The 17,437-nt window shown below is 39.6% G+C and overlaps 1 protein-coding gene across 2 annotated transcripts in view; it reads right to left on the bottom strand.

Moving 5' to 3' along the window:
* LOC139947246 (protein lin-28 homolog A-like) overlaps positions 1–15,519 on the bottom strand; it is a 35,986-nt gene extending 20,467 nt beyond the window's left edge. Inside the window, exon 1 of one of the 2 annotated variants that reach the window (XM_071945130.1) lies at positions 15,074–15,519. In XM_071945130.1, coding sequence (XP_071801231.1) covers positions 15,074–15,089 — 16 coding nt within the window. In that variant the 5' untranslated portion in view covers positions 15,090–15,519. The remainder of the gene's footprint in view (positions 1–15,073) is intronic. The other variant, XM_071945131.1, reaches the window with a different exon arrangement.
* Positions 15,520–17,437: the final 1,918 nt, after the last annotated feature.

Raw genomic sequence — 17,437 nt, 5'->3', positions numbered from 1 at the left:
TCACAAAGAGTTAGGACTAGTCTTATCTCGAGTTAGGACCAGTTACTCGTCCTAACTTAGGACTATCCATGCAGTTTGTATATCTCCTAGGACTAGTCCTAAGTTAGGACTAGTCCTAACTCTTTGTGAAATCGACCCCTGGACACTATTGTTAATTTTCAAAGACTAGTCTTCTCACTTGGTGTATCTCAACATATGCATAAACTAACAAACCTGTGAAAATTTGAGCTCAATTGGTCGTCGAAGTTGCGAGATAATAATGAAAGAAAAAACACCCTTGTCACACGAAGTTGTGTGCTTTCAGCTCAGTCAGGTGCTTGATTTCGAGACCAAGCTCAAAATCTTATACCGAGTTCTCGAAATCAAATTCGTGGAAAATTACTTCCTTCTCGAAAACTACGTTACTTCAGAGAGAGCCGTTTCTCACAATGTTTTATAACATCAACCTCTCCCCATTACTCGTTACCAAGTAAGGTTTAAAGCTAATAATTATTTTGAGTAATTACCAATAGTGTCCACTGCCTTCAAAGGCACTGGACACTTTGTAATTACTCAAAAAGTAACGTAGTTTTCAAGAAAGAGGTACTTTCTCACTCAACTAATATAAAGACTTCAGCCGAAGGCTTTTATAAATCTGAAAGCACACAATTTCCCACAAAAAATGTAACAAGGGTGTTTTTTTCTTTCAAATTTCTCTTGCAATTTGAGTCCAAATTGTCACAGATTTTTTACTTAATGCATATGTTTGGATACACCACACCAACTGAGACTACTGGTCTTTATTGACAAACAACTTGTGTACACTCACGGACATTACTGTTAAACGTTCCTTGATGGTTTTAACAAATTAGGAAAATACATTTGTTACACAGCGTTCTCCCTGATGACCCAAGCGGTTTGCTGACCAAATGCCAGTTCAACAGGTACGGGAGGACTGCAAGCATGGCCTTTTTCATTTTGCAAAGGGTTACGTCTTCCTCACAATACTATCTATAGGGTTCTTTTTTTTTATTAAGAGGAGGCAGACGACAGATAAATATGATTGATGGGGGCGGATGTGGTAAAACCACCCGCTCCTTGATAACACTGTGTGTCAAATACTGCTCGAGAAATTAGACTGGGACACGCTCCAGAACAGGCGTAAGCCAGGCTATGCTTATTCTTCAACAGGCGTTCATACCAAAGCCAGGCTATGCTTATTCTTCAAGGAAACTCATGGACGTACTCCCAATAACTTACAAAAACGTCAACCATTGGTGACCGTCCAGGCTCACTACCAGGAAATCTTTGGGGGAAAACACACCCTACTCCTGTATTCCAGCTAATAGCAAATTATTGTCTGGACTCATTTAGCTAGAACTAACACGGAATGGAACGCCCTGTCAAACCCACCGGCAGCCGAATTCACGAAACGCTAAGATCAACCCTATCTCGAGTCAGGACGAGTAACCCGTCCTAACTTAGGAACGGGTTCAATGCGTCCTAACGTTTTTGGCATAGGAATGAACTCGTCTTTAGTCCTAAGATTAATCCTAAGTTAGGAAGAGTTTGGTGAAATCGACGGCTGGACACATCTCAACATTATCATGGGGTGGCTTTCTTCATAAGTAAAAAGCACGATACTGTATACAGCCCATGCACACATGCTCATGTACGGACATCCTCTTCAGGCGATTGTACAGTGTTATCCAGATCCAGAAACAATGGAGGTCCGGCAGGCCTTGAATTTTATCTATGAGGGGGCAAGATCGATTCCAGTGGAAAACCAATAAGTCCATGGGCAACTTTTAAAGGGGCACCAAGGCCAAGACCAATGGATGCCTCGCTACCGTGAGCAGCACGCCGTATCGGAGGCGTCTCTTTTACGATCGAGCAATGCATTGGGAAGGATGGCGCGGCGAGATCGTACACCACTGAGAACGAGGTTGTATGTGGGTATCTTAGAACACACGAAAGATGTATGGACACTGAATGATGAAACATAACATAGAAGCCGTTTTCAACGGCCTCTGCTTTGGATTCGGCTTCAGGTTGCGTCCTCTCGTCTGAAACCCTGAGCACGTATGCAAAGCACGCGCAATTGCTAAACAACTGCGAGCGCCAAGCTATCCTGAGCCGAAGCCGTGGTTTCGTGAAGGGTCATATGAAAGATATACATCTATAATGGGTGCGTTCGTTTAGCTTCCCTGGGTCGACCCCGATGTGTGGCGGTTTTTACTTCCAGGACAAACGTGGGTAATTATCTGCACACGTTCGTCCTGGGAAAAAAACCGCCACACACCGGGGTCGACCCGGGGAAGCTAAACGAACGCACCCATAATAATAAAAATAGTCGATATTTATACAGCGCTTTATACACCCGAATGGCGTCTCAAAGCGCTGAAACATACAGTATTTCCTGCACGGTATGGGGACTAGGTTTTTGAATTATGAGATCTACTCCTTTTACATAGCACCATGTAATGGTTTACTAGGTGCTATGGCGCAGTATGCCGCCAATCCAGCCAGGAACACCGGGGCGAACCCCTTCTCTTTTCGAAAAGTGCACTGGGTTCTTTTACGTGCGTTACACAACACACGGGACCAACTTCTTAACGTCCCATCCGAAGGACGAAGCAATGGTTGGGTTTCTTGGTTAACGACACAAGTGTCACGATAACACGAGATATAGAGCATGTAGAGGTGCAGGAGCCTAATACTATAAGGGACCGCACCTCTTAGGATGGGCATGTTGTTAGCATAGTTGTCAACAATTTTGCTATCTTCGTAACTTTGGTATCTTATGACTGTGACACCATCAGCCGTGGTTTTTAAACAACATCCTGCAATCAGGAGGATCTTCTACAGCTATCAGGGAGACGTTTATAGTTACATTCAAAATAATAGGGACGATTGGTTTGTTTTTCCACAATCAGGGAGATTGTCAAATTTGTTTATCAGAACATTGAAAGATTAGTTATGTTTCCAGGGAATGTTATGCAGAATCAGGTAGAGTTGGCAACTCTACGTTTAAAAATGAACCAAAACTATAGTCTGTGTGGAAGATTTGATCACGGGCGGCCATTTTTGTTTCTCTTTCATTCCTCTCTGTATGAAGTGCACGAAAATAAATCCTAAAATTAGTCAGGTGCCTTTCGAACACTTGGTGCTAGATATAGGGCATGTTGCCTCCCACCCCTATCAGAAGTTCTTTGGTTGGTTATAAGGTGTACTTTTTTGTACAAGAGGGAAATAATGCGTTACTTTTGGTAATTGCCAAAGATCAGTTTTTCTAAACTGGTGTATCCCAACATTATGCATCAAATAACAAACCTGTGAAAATTTTTACTCAATAGGCCATCGAAGTTGCACGAACACATCGAACGAAAAAAAAAAACCACTTGTTGCACAAATTCGTGTGCTTTCAGATGGATGCCTATTATAAGAGGCATCACGTCTGAAGTATTTTAATACTTGATTTGAGTGAGAAATTACTACGTTACTTCAAAAACTTGACTCCACAAAATGGCCGACAGTGTTAGTTCATGACGTATACAAGGAAAGCATGCAATTTCAAGGCATTTCGTGTGTGTGTGTGGGGGGGGGGGGGGGGGGGGCTGGGAGTATTTTGTGGTTCCCTCTGACACCATTTATCGGGCAATGGTATACTTGTATTGATTTCCTCTATCGCAATCTGATCAAGATTGGAGGCACAATCGAGGTCATTGGCACATCTGGACGAAAGATATCAATGATATCGAACTCACCAGATATCTACCGATAATATTGATACCAAAAAGTGGGTAATGATACACAACCGGACTTATAAATCAATCATGGATCGATAGAGATCGATAACCATGATCGAATTGAACGCATTGATCAAGGACTTGCTTTAGGAAGACAATTTCATTAGGCCTGTTCCATTTAATCTCTGAAACGTTAAAGGGAGTGGACACTATTGGTATTTGTCAAAGACTAGTCTTCACAGTTGGTGTATCTCAATATATGCATAAAATAACAAACCTGGGAAAATTTGAGCTCAATCGGTCATCGAACTTGTGAGATAACAATGAAAGAAAAAATACCATTGTCACACGAAGTTGTGTGCGTTTAGATATATACATGTAGTTGATTTCGAGACCTCAAATTCTAAACTTGAGGTCTCGAAATCAAATTCGTGGAAAATTACTTCTTTCTCGAAAACTATGGCACTTCAGAGGGAGCCATTTCTCACAATGTTTTATACCATCAACCTCTCCCCATTACTCGTCACCAAGAAAGGTTTTACGCTAATAATTATTTTGAGTAATTACCAATAGTGTCCACTGCCTTTAACTGAAGAAGGCAAATAAAGACCACGGACTATTTCGTGTAGGGCCTTTCCGCAAAGCTATATTTTAAGTAGGATTTGAAACTGTGCATGGTAGAATTACAACATTTAGGCCTAGAGGTTTAGCGGTAACACCAAGTGAATATCTCTGGTTCTAAAACTAAAAGGAACCGGTGGTTTCGATCAGTGGTTACAGGGGTCGAAATTGCCACTAGCCCGCTAGCCCGGGACTACCAGATTTACGGCCGGGCTACTGATTTTTCCAGTTTGATAGCCCGAAGGGCTAGTGGAAAAATAATGCCAAAATCATCATCACAAACAATAAAGAACTATGTTATTGGTGTATTGTAAAGTTTGAGCCGCCTCGCGAGACATAATGTGTCTTTCGGGCTACCAAAATCTAATCAGGGCTACTAAAAATTGTTGGTCACTAGCCCTGCTGACTACCATGGAAATACACTTAATTTCGACCCCTGGGTTAACAACTCAACGTTTCGATCAGTATGCTCTGTTTGTGTTCAGGAGATTGCTTGGCTCTGCTGCCGGAGATGCTGCTTATGTATGCTGTGTATTACAAAACAGTACCTTATAAAGTAATGTTTTCCAGACACTGGACACCTTTGGTCATTGTCGAAGACCGGTCTTCTCACTTGTTGTTTCTCAACATATACACAAAATAACAAACCTGTGAAAATTTGAACTCAATTGGTCGTCGAAGTTGTGAGATAATAATGGAAGAAAACATACCATGGTCACCCGAAGTTGTGTGCTTTCAGATGCTTGATTTCGGGACCTCAAAATCTAATTCTGATGTCTCGGTTTCAAATTCGTGGACAATTACTTCTTTCTCGAAAATACGTTACCTCAGAGCATGGAGGAATAATTTAGATCTAAATTATTCCTACATGCTCAGAGGGAACCGTTTCTCACAATGTTTTATACTATCAACAGCTCTCCATGGCTTGTTACCAAGTAAGTTTTTATGCAAACAATTTTTAGTAATTACCAAACGTTTCCAGTGTCTTTAAAGGAATACGTTGCATTGGATCGACCGAGTTGGTCTTTAAAAAGCGTTTGTAACCGTTTGTTATAAAATGCATATGGTTAGAAAGATGTTTTAAAAGTAGAGTACAATGATACGCACACATTTGCCTCGAAATTGCGTGGTTTTCCTTTTACTTCGCGAACTAACACGGTCGGCCATTTATGAAGGGAGTCAACAATTTGAGTTGACTCCCATAAATGGCCGACCGTGTTTGTCGACGAGGTAAAAAGAAAACCACGCAATTTCGAGTGATACTTGTGTGGATCATTATATTCTACTTTTAAAATATCTTTCTAATCATGTGCATTTTATAACAAACGGTTACAAACGCTTTTCAAAGACCAACTCGACCGATCCGAGGCAACGTGTTCCTTTAACCAATTCCCATTTGACCCTGTATGTCCGAATGAATAATAATGTTATCATAAAAAACGGAGGGGGTTGGAGGGGGTTGTTACGTAACCACTTCCGATCTAGACTGATTCACCAGGCGTGGATGCAAGGTGGGATTAGTTTACTACGGCCACTTTGTTCGGACCCTTCCGATTCACTGCACCCCATAACAACAAAGAAAGGCTCAGCGGTGAGCTCTTACCAAACCACGCCCACCGAAGGACACCCCGAGGAGTGCTCTTTAAAGGTATAGAGGCAATAACGAAGAAGTCCGAACTCCATCGAGCCACTTAAAGGTGTGTTAACAACTGATTTTAATCGGGAAAACCCCCTTTCCCCCTTATCTTTCAGAGAGAAAGAGAAACACTTGTCTGGTTGCAAATACAACGAAACCAATCAAGACAAAAAAATGCAACCCAAGAACAAGCAGAAGAATATGTTCATCTTGAACATTAAAGGAACACGTTGCCTATGATCGGTCGAGTTGGTCTTTGAAAAGCGTTCTGTAACCGTTTGTTATAAAATGCATATGGTTAGAAAGATGTTGTAAAGGTAGAATACATTTACCTACACAAATATGCCTCGAAATAGTCGGCTAACACGGTCGGCTATTTAATGGGAGTCAAATTTTTGACTGCCCTAAATGGCTGACCTTGTTAGTTCACGACAAATAAGGAAAACCATTCAATTTTGAGTGATACTTGTGTGGATCATTATATTTTACTTGTAAAACATCTTTCTAACCAATGCATTTCATAACAAACGGTTTAAAACGCTTTTTACAGACCAACTCGTCTGTCAAGTTCATTTAAAGACACCATAAGACACTATTGATAATTATCAAGGACCAGTCTTCCCACTTGGTGAATCTCAACATAATATGCATAAAATAACAAACCTGTGAAAATTTGAGCTCAACTTTGGTCGTCGAAGTTGCGAGATAATAATGAAAGAAAAAACACCCTTGTCACACGAAGGTTAATTAGATGGTTGTTTTCGAGACCTCAAATTCTAAAACTGAGGACTCGAAATAAAATTCTTGGACAACTACTTCATTCTCGAAAACTATGTCACTTCAGAGGGAGCCGTTTCTCACAATGTTTTATACCATCAACCTCTCCCCATTACTCGTCACCAAGTAATGTTTTATGCTAATTATTTTAAGTAATTACCAATAGTGTCCACTTTATTTTGCTTGACTTGTGATACTACGTGTGAAAAACCACTGTCGATGTTCTATTGACACTCGGAAAGAAACTGTTTTTATTTTACCGTATACGGCACAACGTAATTTGAACTCCAAACAACTTCCCAAAAGTATGCAGTTGCCAAAGAAAAAGAAAAATGATTGCCGAACTTAACCAAAAAGTGACAATTTAAAATCATCATCAAGACAAAAAAATGCCTTTATAAAAGGTGTAATACGAAAACTTATTGTGAAGAACATTTGTTGATGGTTTGTTTATTTCAGAATAATTTCCCTCGTGACTTTAGAATGTGTCAAAACACATACTGTGCCAAGCGCCCCCAACACTTGGCCCATGCCCAACAATTCTATACAGAAAGCAAACTATGAAGGGTTTTTCTTTCCCTTTTTAACCACATTTTCCAGCCCTTTGATTACACGTGAACCACCAACAACAAAATGGACATTACAATTGGCTACATGGTTTTTTTTATTGCCCTTTTTACGGGTCGTGACCCTGTGGTCAAACTTGACCTCATTATGCATGGAAAAATTCCAGGGGCCGTCGGAAAAGTTCTGAATCTGCGCACTTTCTACGCACGATTTGGGGACTAGTTCAACAAACTTTGCAGTATTTGGCACGGCGCTTTAGATTATCACCTTGTGAATTTTTTTTAAGAGCCAAAAGATAAATTAAACGTGCGAAACTAGCAATGTTCTTTCTTATTTACCATTATAGAAGAGAAACTGGCACTACAACTGTGCAAGGTCTAATAGCCTATACATTTTACACGTCCTGGCTGGCCATGTATTCTAAGTTAGTGGATGATACAAACATAATTGGTCAGTATGTTGACCATTTAACGCAAAGTTAGTCCTGTTTAATAAAATTGTATATATCTTTCATCTTTACTGAAATTTCGTTTACACCCCTTAATATTTCATTAAATTAAAACACACCATGCAGGTTATCAAGTTTGGAAGACGTTGGCTAACATTTTTCCAGAAACGAAAACAATTTAAAGGATGTTGATTTGGATATCTCGACAGCAGTTGAAGTTCGTGGTTCGGTAAAACGTTCTTGTTATTATTTGCTTGCTAACGATTAGTGTGTTTCAAACCCGTTAAGTTCGTACTTCGATCAAACGTTCCCAAGTTTAAACGATCAGCGTGTTTCAAACGTTATACGTTCAGATCAGTGTTCGGTTTTCAACGATCAATATTTGGTAAAGGAGATTATCGACTATACAAATCGATAATCTTGTGTCATCCCTTTCCACATCTTGTCACTTTCAAGATGTATGTTTTGGAAACACACACTGTACATCTATCATGCAATAATGGTGATGTCTTCGTTCTTGTGATGCAAATCGTCTGAATATTCATATTTTTCTTAGCAATAAAAAGCAGTTTCACAACCGTCTGCTGCTCTCAAGAACAATCTTCCTAAACACTAAGAACCCTTATTCTTACCAAGAGAAATCTTAAGAGATTTCAACCTCGTTTCCCAAAGCTCACTTTGTACAGCTTTGTAGTAGGTTTTTGTTTATGGTTCTCAGGCCTGGGTTATTGGTGTCATAACGCGCTTTTAGGAAAAGTGCAATATAAAAGCGCAGTATTAATAATATTGTTTACTCTTCAATTTATCAGTTTTCTACAGACTATTAAAAAGAAGACGTGTACAATGTAAAACTTGGTACATTGTTGGGTGAAATATAGCACATAGATTAACACCATAATGGTGTTAAAACAACACCAATGTAGTTTTGTTGGCAGATTCCGTAATTATGGCGGTTCCGTAAAGAAACCCTACGTTTCGAAAAGATGTGACCAATCTTCAAGAGAAAATGGTCGGTTGTTTTGGCCAGGTTATTGGAGGTTTATTGCATTATTCGTTTTGGAAGAATTACTTCATTTCCATCAACTAGTATTCAGTTAGCACAACAACCAAACAAATGCATCAAATTTGGTTGGCCCCTATTTAGCCCTCTTTCATTTGAGGTTTGGGGTCCAACCATACGAATCAGTGAGTGACGTACAGTTGTCTTTCAATAAATAAATTGAATTGAAGTTGAATTGAATTGAATTCAAAATGGCTGGCTCGATAAATGAGGAAAATGAGTGCATAATCATTACTATTCAAGTTAAAAATACAGTCACCATAAACACATTTATTTGTAAAGAACACCTGAGCTGTGTATAACATTGTTAACAACGACTCACTTTGAAGTGATAGTTTTAAAGAGAGGGGTGATTTTCTGGCCTGGAAGTTCATCTTATAGAGAGGGCAGGGCCATTTTCATTGTTCAAAGAGCATTCCCATTATACAGGATCGTTAAGTCTATGGAAACTTTTGAAGGGGCACCAAGGCCAAGACAAGGGGCAACAGATGCAATGGTCTTAATTTGCCACCCACAAATTTGAGTCTGGAAAAGGTTTCAGGCATGAAACCCTCTACAGATCGTATATTCGATCGAGTGTTTTTCTCACCAGCTTATTCCGCTAAATTGTTGACGTGCTATTATTATGGAAATATATAGGACATGGTGGTTGAACGAATGCAATTGCAATACTGAAGGCCATTGTAAACCACTGTTTAGGCCTATATCGATCCATGTTTGAAAAAATGTCAATATATGCTCTCATTAATCATAACTATACTTTGTCATTTCAATCAACACACGTTGATAAGTTTAGTATTTGTATCATTGTACGGGATGATGGACTCCACTGGTCCACTGTTTTAGTGTTGGCCATCTATGCATTGCCAGTCACTAACAAAGTTCCGGTGAACGAATTTTTGCGAAATCAACGATTTCGTTTTTACTTTTCCGTCGTCGGGGTATTCTGTGAACATCCATATTGGGCTTTTTTAAACTTCCAAAAGCGAAATAAGCAGCGGTGACAAGTTTTGTTTGTGTCTTGAAAGCTATTTTCTCAACTTAAGACATTATTTCGGACGGTAATTATCTGAAGGATCAGTAACCGGGAAAGCTTTACAAACAGCGATATTTCACTGTCATAGTTCACTGTCTTTTTCAAAACAAGTCTTCGATAATATTACCAATCCTGATAATGCATGCACACTTTGTCTTGTCCTAAAACTATGCACAACCTCTTCATTTATTTATTTAATTGTGTTTTAAAAAGATTACCGGACACACACAGAAGACTTGGAAAGAAAATCGGAGGAAAACATACGGAAACTGAGAAATATAATATGGACATCCAAACACAGCGGCCTAGACAAACTTCACTATCTAAAAAAGACCAAACCCCAGTTTGAGCTGAATTCGGATCCACCTTTAGGTAAAGCCGGATATAAAGGGGAGATTATAAAGGATTAATAATGAGGCCAATTAGCATCTGCATTACTTACATATAAACCAATAACACCAACTGGGATTATAGAGCCGGAAATCTAGCTACATTGCAACGACCTCATTGGAAGTGTCGTTTCCGAACGGGGAACAAGTTTCCCCGAAAGTGTGATGCAAAGCGTGCGGGGCTCTGCGATCTCTACACGGCGTGTCGGGGCCGTTCGGGTGACATGGTATAAAGCAGCCACACGGGGTCGAGTAAACAGGCGTGCTCGTGCTAAATTTTTCTTACTTTTAAAAACTTGTTGCTTTTATAGAATCATTTTTTCTAATATTCCAGAAAAAGTAAGCCGGGGAAAGAACATCAATTACATGTACCCTACATGTACATCAATGAAGATTCAAATTCACGATATCCCATTTTTAGAAAATTTAGTTGGCCTACAAAAATTCACAAAAACATGGGCCAAAACGGTTAAACTGAGAGACTAAATTTGATGAATTTCACAGATTGGTGATGGTGTTAAAGAGTTCACTTTCCCAAAACTAATGCATGTTTCATCCTTCGACAACAATAACAACAGACTTCCAAGAAATAACTGAAATAAATCTCCAACGAACATTTCAAAATAGTTTATCAACCACCACCATGCAGCTGACGACCACCACTAGTTTTAAAAACATGAATTTTTAAAGCAACCAACTCATGGAAACAAAGAAATTTCTGAGCAAGGCTAATATTGTTCATGTTTTACCTTCAATAAGTTTTGTTCAATATATTTCTTTTCTCGATGCTCTAAGTTGACTGTCACTTTATCTTAAAAACTGTGCATGCAAGATTTTTAAATATCGGCAGTTTCATGCTGCGATGGCCACTCACTGCATAAAACAGCAATAGAAAACAACTTAAGACGACCATGTTTATAGGCACTGGACACGTTTGGTAATTGTCAAAGACCGGTGTTCTCACTTGGTGTATCCCGATTCCAAAAATGTGCATTACGAAACAAATCTGTGAACATTTGGGCTCAATTAGACATCGAAGTTGCAAGAAAATTATGAAAGAAAAAACACACTTGTTGCACAATATTGTGTGCTTTCAGATGCCCGAAAAAGGTTCCAGCAGGCCAGAAGTCTTTCTCAGACTCAAATATTTTAGTGAAGAAATTTACATCGTTCTATACTTTCAACCAACGGCTCTCCATTGCTCGTTTCCTAGTTTATAGTTGTATGCTAATGTACATTTTGAATAATTACCAAACATCAGTGCATTTTAAACCTGTAGAATTGCAAGTTAGAGAATTGGTAAAACACGTTGTAATCAACCACTTAGTAAGGTCACTCTCGCGAGGGTTTGCTATGTTATAGCTATCGCAAGCTATAAAACTATGATGGATAATATTCAGCCACTCGGGTCACCCAAAATGACCCATTGACTATTCATGACCGGGTTTATTCTTTTTTAACGGCACTGGACACTATTGGTAATTACTCAACATAATTGTTAGCATAAAAACTTACTTGGTAACAAGCAATGGAGAGCTGTTGATAGTATAAAACATTGTGGGAAACGGCTCTCGCTGAAGTTACGTATAGTTTTTGGTTTCTCACCCAAGTATTAACAGATTCCAGTCCAGGCATGAAACATTTTATTATGCATCTGAAAGCACACAAAGTAATGCAACAAGGGTGTTTTTCCTTTCATTATTCTCTTGTAAATTCGATGACCAATTGAGCCCAAGTTTTCGCAGGCTTGTTATTGAATGCATATCACTCAGTTGGGATTCACCAAGTGAGAATACTGGTCTTTGACAATATTACCAACTGTGTCAATGCCTTTCACTTGCATTTGGCCAGCGGACCACTTGGTTCAATGCCTTTAACCCGTATAATTACAAGTTTGAGAATTGGTAAAACACATTGTTAATCAACCACTTTAAGAGGTATAAACTGAACAATCTATGATGAAGAATATTCAGCTAATAAAATGACCCTTTCAATATTCATGACCGGATTTTTTTTCTTTCTTTAAACAAAATATTTTTCAGACCACCAGCGTTTGTGGTCATCCCTTTTGGTTGGTGTAAGTAAAAAAGTATCCATGTCAACTGGTTTTACCATCAACGGTGTGGCATTTGTCCTTGACCCGTGTGTGCAATGGTTTTCGTTAACTGCGCGAACCAGGAGTAAAGGGCCCTTTGTGAGCTCGATGTATGATATACTGATCGTCGAATTCCTCGCTTGCATTGCCAAAGATATGCTCCAAATACTTCTGGTTTTGGGGTTTACAGAAAAACCTTGTAATTTATTCCATCCATTGTTGAAGCTATATCTATTTTTTTTATTCTTTAGGTGTCCCATAATAACCATCCCATTCCCATTCTACTGTCGCTGTTGAGCTTTTCAAAATGATGGGTTATTTAAAAACCGTTAGTGAAGGGTATGAAAGAGTGTTTTGATAAGGGGTCGACATAATATACTAAATGCACATGTATACACGCTGCCATTTTGAACAACCTCTCTCTCTTGGCTCTGGTGAAAACACGTTGCAATGGTCATTATATGGTCGCCGAACAAGCAGTGGGCCACCTGCTAAAATAGGACAACAAGTGTTTACAAAAAATAATACTTAAAGGCAATGGGCACGAGCCGTTTAGTTAGTTGTTAAGCTAATAACTCTTTTGAGTATTTACCAATAGTGTCCATATGCCTTTAAGGGAAGGGTCACATTCCGAATTTAAGCCGCCCGTCCTTCGACCACTTCCATCGGTCAAGGTAAGGTGATAGGGCAAGGCTGGAACACCGTATGGTCAAAGTAGAAACAACTTAAGACAACTGATAAAGGTCAGTTTGAAGTATTGCCTCGCTGCCACAGAGTTTAAAACGAACTAATGTTTGTTTAGGCATGGTTGCGGCAATCAGGTGATACTGCCAGTGCCACCAAAAAAACGTGTAAAAAAAACTGCTGCATATTTCGTTTCCTGCTAAAAGTTGAAACACACTTGTTCGTTTCCAGGCAGTCACCCCTTACTGAAGTGGCGATGTTAAAATACACACCGGCACGATGCAACTGAAAAGGTGTGCATGCTATTGTTAAAGACCCCTTTGTACCTATCCATTTTCGGAAATCCGAGAAGTGTGGAGGTAAAAAAGGGTTTTTATAACCGTAGCTAGTCCACGGAGCGCGAAGTGCCATGGCTACCTGAAGGGTAGCTCCGCGGTCCGTGTACCCCGCTCAGAAATCGGGTCACCGCTCGGTGAAGGTGTGGTCTATGGACGAACCCATGTAACATTTTAGGTTCTTGTTGTTGCGGTTTCATCAACATTTTCAAAGAGCGGTTTGGAGCTCAAATGTCAGCTCTGTAACAGTCAAAACAAATACTGGATACCACACTCTCATGAGTGGAAAGTTTTTTGAAAGCATTCAACCTGTTGAATGGCTGTTATCTGTGACTTTTTAGGAGTGGAGTCGGCAGAGAATGCTGTCCATTCCTGTGGAAAACCGTTGGAGGGCTTGGCTTGACAAAAATGTTTACTACCACAAGCAAGCTAAGGTAGTTCAACGGACAAACGGCAGTAGCTGGATATTATTTGGGTTAGGCCGGCCTTACACTACTCATAGAACTATAAGGTTCGTTCATTGCTCACGGAGTTAGCCTAGCCTTACATTCTCACAAACTACACTGCAGTACAATTTAAAAACACCTTTAAACAAAACCCATAAACGTTTGTTGTTACCTGGTCTGACCATGGAGGTAGCAACGGTCTGACACTGTGGTGGTTTTAACATTTCAAATGATCGAAACGTCGAGTTGAAACCAAAATATTACTGTTCGGTTCAGAACCACCGCAACTCATTTAGAGGTTAGGCCTACACGGTGTTACCGCATACCTTAATTATTGTATTTTCACCATGCAAATTTTCAAATCCTACTCATTTTGAATGAAAGATTTATGGCTGGTTTTTGGTGGCTGAAAGTAAACTGGACTGATTTCGAAAGTCAACCATGGATGTGTTCCTTTCATCAAAATGCTTAACAACATTACAAAATATTTAATAAAACTTCATCCACGACCATGGCGACTAATCCATTTTTGTTAAGCTTTGATTTATCTATTTCGAAGTGAGGTTCTTTTCGAAACCACGATTCTTCGGCTTCAGATGAGCTTGGGCTTCTTCAGTAATTTTGAAGAACATGCACTTTTTGTTGTACGGGATTTCAAAACAGAGTCAGAGCCCGAATCAAAAACCGTAGTTTCGAAAAGATCCCACGCCAATCAATCCACGGTGGAAATCTTTAATTCAAAACAAAATTAGGTCATGTCCACTGGTTATTTGACCACAGCACGGCTATATTTAGCAAGAAGAAACAAACCACCACCGCAACAGCGTGGTGAAATCGGTGGGTCATAATCCGCTCAGGTTGCGGTAGGCCCAGCGAGCAAGGCTGCGGTCGTGACATTCACCGTGGAAATTTGTTATCCCTGGTGCGGTGCCAAGCCAAAATCCTCGAGCTTTGGATTTTGGAAAGTTGCCCGTGGCTCTTCGGTGTATGTACGGTCAAAATGCTTGATGGTCGAGCTAGCTACTCTACCCGTAGAAAAGGGCATCGACGAGAACACAATCGCAAAGCAACAACATTTAGTACACGTTTGTTGTTTATAAAACAAAGCACTGGTGGTAGAGGTTGTGAAACTAGTGCCGCACTGTCTTAGTTCAGTTATATTAGTCAATTTTCACATGTGGAGGGGTGTTTAGACACAAACTATGGCATGGAAAAATGAATGAGAATGTAAACTTATGGATAAAAGCGCACCTGGTTTTGAAGCCATGCTGTATGTTGGATACCACGGATTCCCCTGCAGATGTTCAGTAGATGTCGCTATACTACAAATTCCACGCCACTACACACCGCCACTGTCCTTCCTTGCCTGGTGTTGGATGGTCCGAACCGGCCTTCACTCTTCACTCTGCGGACTGGGGGTCCAGTATCACCTCCCCTATCTCCCCACCCCCCTATCGGCTTTCCTCTGGAGTCGAAATAAAGTCCTTCTGCAAAGTGGGGTTTCGGTTTTTCAAGCTCAAGTTCTATACTCCCTATGGTAGAAAAATGTGTGACCGCTGGATCGTGTATACGAAGTTTATACACTGAGTGTGTGAAACAGCTGACAACATTAGCCACTATATAACACGCCGCTAGTACTAACTGTGTACAATATAAAGTTCATACGCAAATTGCCATAGCATTCTTTTCTTGGTGGTCACACGTGATGTCAGTTCAGCGTTGGGGAACACGTATACATGTATACAACACAAAGCACATGTACATTCCACTATAGGGGTAACCCTCTTTTTGTTATTCCAGCACGGTACATACACACACTACCCCTGCAGATGTTCAATTTGTACCTTCCGTACGTACACCAAGTTCCGGTCAAGCTATTGGCCAAATAATTAACAGTAAAGGTTTTCAAAAGGAACCGGACATTACAATAAGACGGTCACAGCGGCGGGTACACTGTGTACCCATGGGTTGGTTAACAATGGGGTTTTAAGGGAGCGGTTAGGGCTAGGTTCATGAATATTCGGCAGTGAACTTGCTGGAGAAGTTGACCTGTAGTGGAAAAATGTACACAGTGTGCCAAGTTGTAATTGTACTCTTGGTGTATTTTCTTCCTATATAATTGCTGCTGGATGTCGTAATGAGTTTGTTGCCCTAGAAAGGGTAGACTCTTTAAAAAATGCCCTCTTTTGACACCTCTGTGGTTGGAAATAATCAGGTTATCAGAAAGAATTTACCAGAACTTGTATTGTAATTTTACCAATTTTACATATATATCGATTCTACTATGTGGGCATTGTGTGCATGTGTGCATTTCTTAAGTTCGGTCAAGGGTTCAAGTAAAATTGTTTTAGTTTATGAATATATCTTGACCAATCTACATGTTAAGTTTTATTGGAAAGGTATTGTTTTTTAAAAAGAACTTTATAGCAGGAAGTCACACTTTACTAGGGATAACACTCTTTCATCAGAGATTACAGGTAAATGAAAAGGAAATTTCTGGTAAAAAATATATAATAATTATGGAGATATCATCACTTGTAAAAAAATATATATACGAAAAGCAGAAAATACTTACCATTTCCTTCCCAATGATTTATACTTTATGGCTGGTTGTAATGTTTGATTAGCAACGGTTTTGCAAATTCCACCTAGCTGTGTATTTTGAGTTTTAAACAAAATAGCCATTATGTGCCTGTAGGTTTTTCAAATGCACATCAATGTTCAAACCACGTCCATGTCAAAGGGCTAAGAACTTATGTAAGCCTTATTGTCAATGATAATATTGAACCTAAATTCAAAATGTGAAACGGCCCTCGAAACGAAGCTTCATATATACCGACCACACTGACCGGTGGTTGGCAAGGACTTCAGGTTTCGAACCTATAACACTAACAGAGTCTTTCTCAAAACTGAAAACACAATTTCAGCAATATTCGACTGAAAACATTGAAAAATATGTGTACTTTTCTGTTAGTTTTTCTTTGCCCAAACCTCTTGATGGAGAAGTGTATATAACCATCAAACATAAACGCAACAAGCTTGGAAATGACCTGACATGTTCATCCCTATACTGCAGAAACTGGATACCATTGGTGTTGTCACAACTCACATGTACCAAAAAAAGGTCAAAATGTAAAACATATCGCTTTTAACTGGAATTTTGCCAGCAGAGAACATTTGACTGTTAAAATAACACTTATTTCTGTCATCACAGTTACCTTGATGTTGTTTTTTAAAGGCAGTGGACACTATTGGTAATTACTAAAAAATAATTATTAAAGCATAAAACCTTACTTGGTAACGAGTAATGGAAGAGCTGTTGGTGGTAAAACATTGTGAGAAACGGCTCCCTATGAAGTAACGTAGTTTTTGAGAAAGAAGTAATTTTCCACGAGTTTGATTTCGAGACCTCAGAATTCGATTTTGAGGTCTTGAAATCAGGCATCTGAAAGCACACAACTTCGTGTGACAAGGGTGTTTTTTCTTTCATTATTTTCTCTCATCTTTGACCACCAATTGAGCTCAAAATTTCACATTTTTTTTAAATTTTATGCATACATTGTCGAGATACACCAAGTGAGAAGACTGGTCTTTCACAATTACCAATAATGTCCA

The sequence above is a fragment of the Asterias amurensis genome, chromosome 14, assembly GCF_032118995.1.
Source record: "Asterias amurensis chromosome 14, ASM3211899v1".
Taxonomy (NCBI): domain Eukaryota; kingdom Metazoa; phylum Echinodermata; class Asteroidea; order Forcipulatida; family Asteriidae; genus Asterias; species Asterias amurensis.
This window is presented reverse-complemented; position numbering and strand designations above follow the sequence as displayed.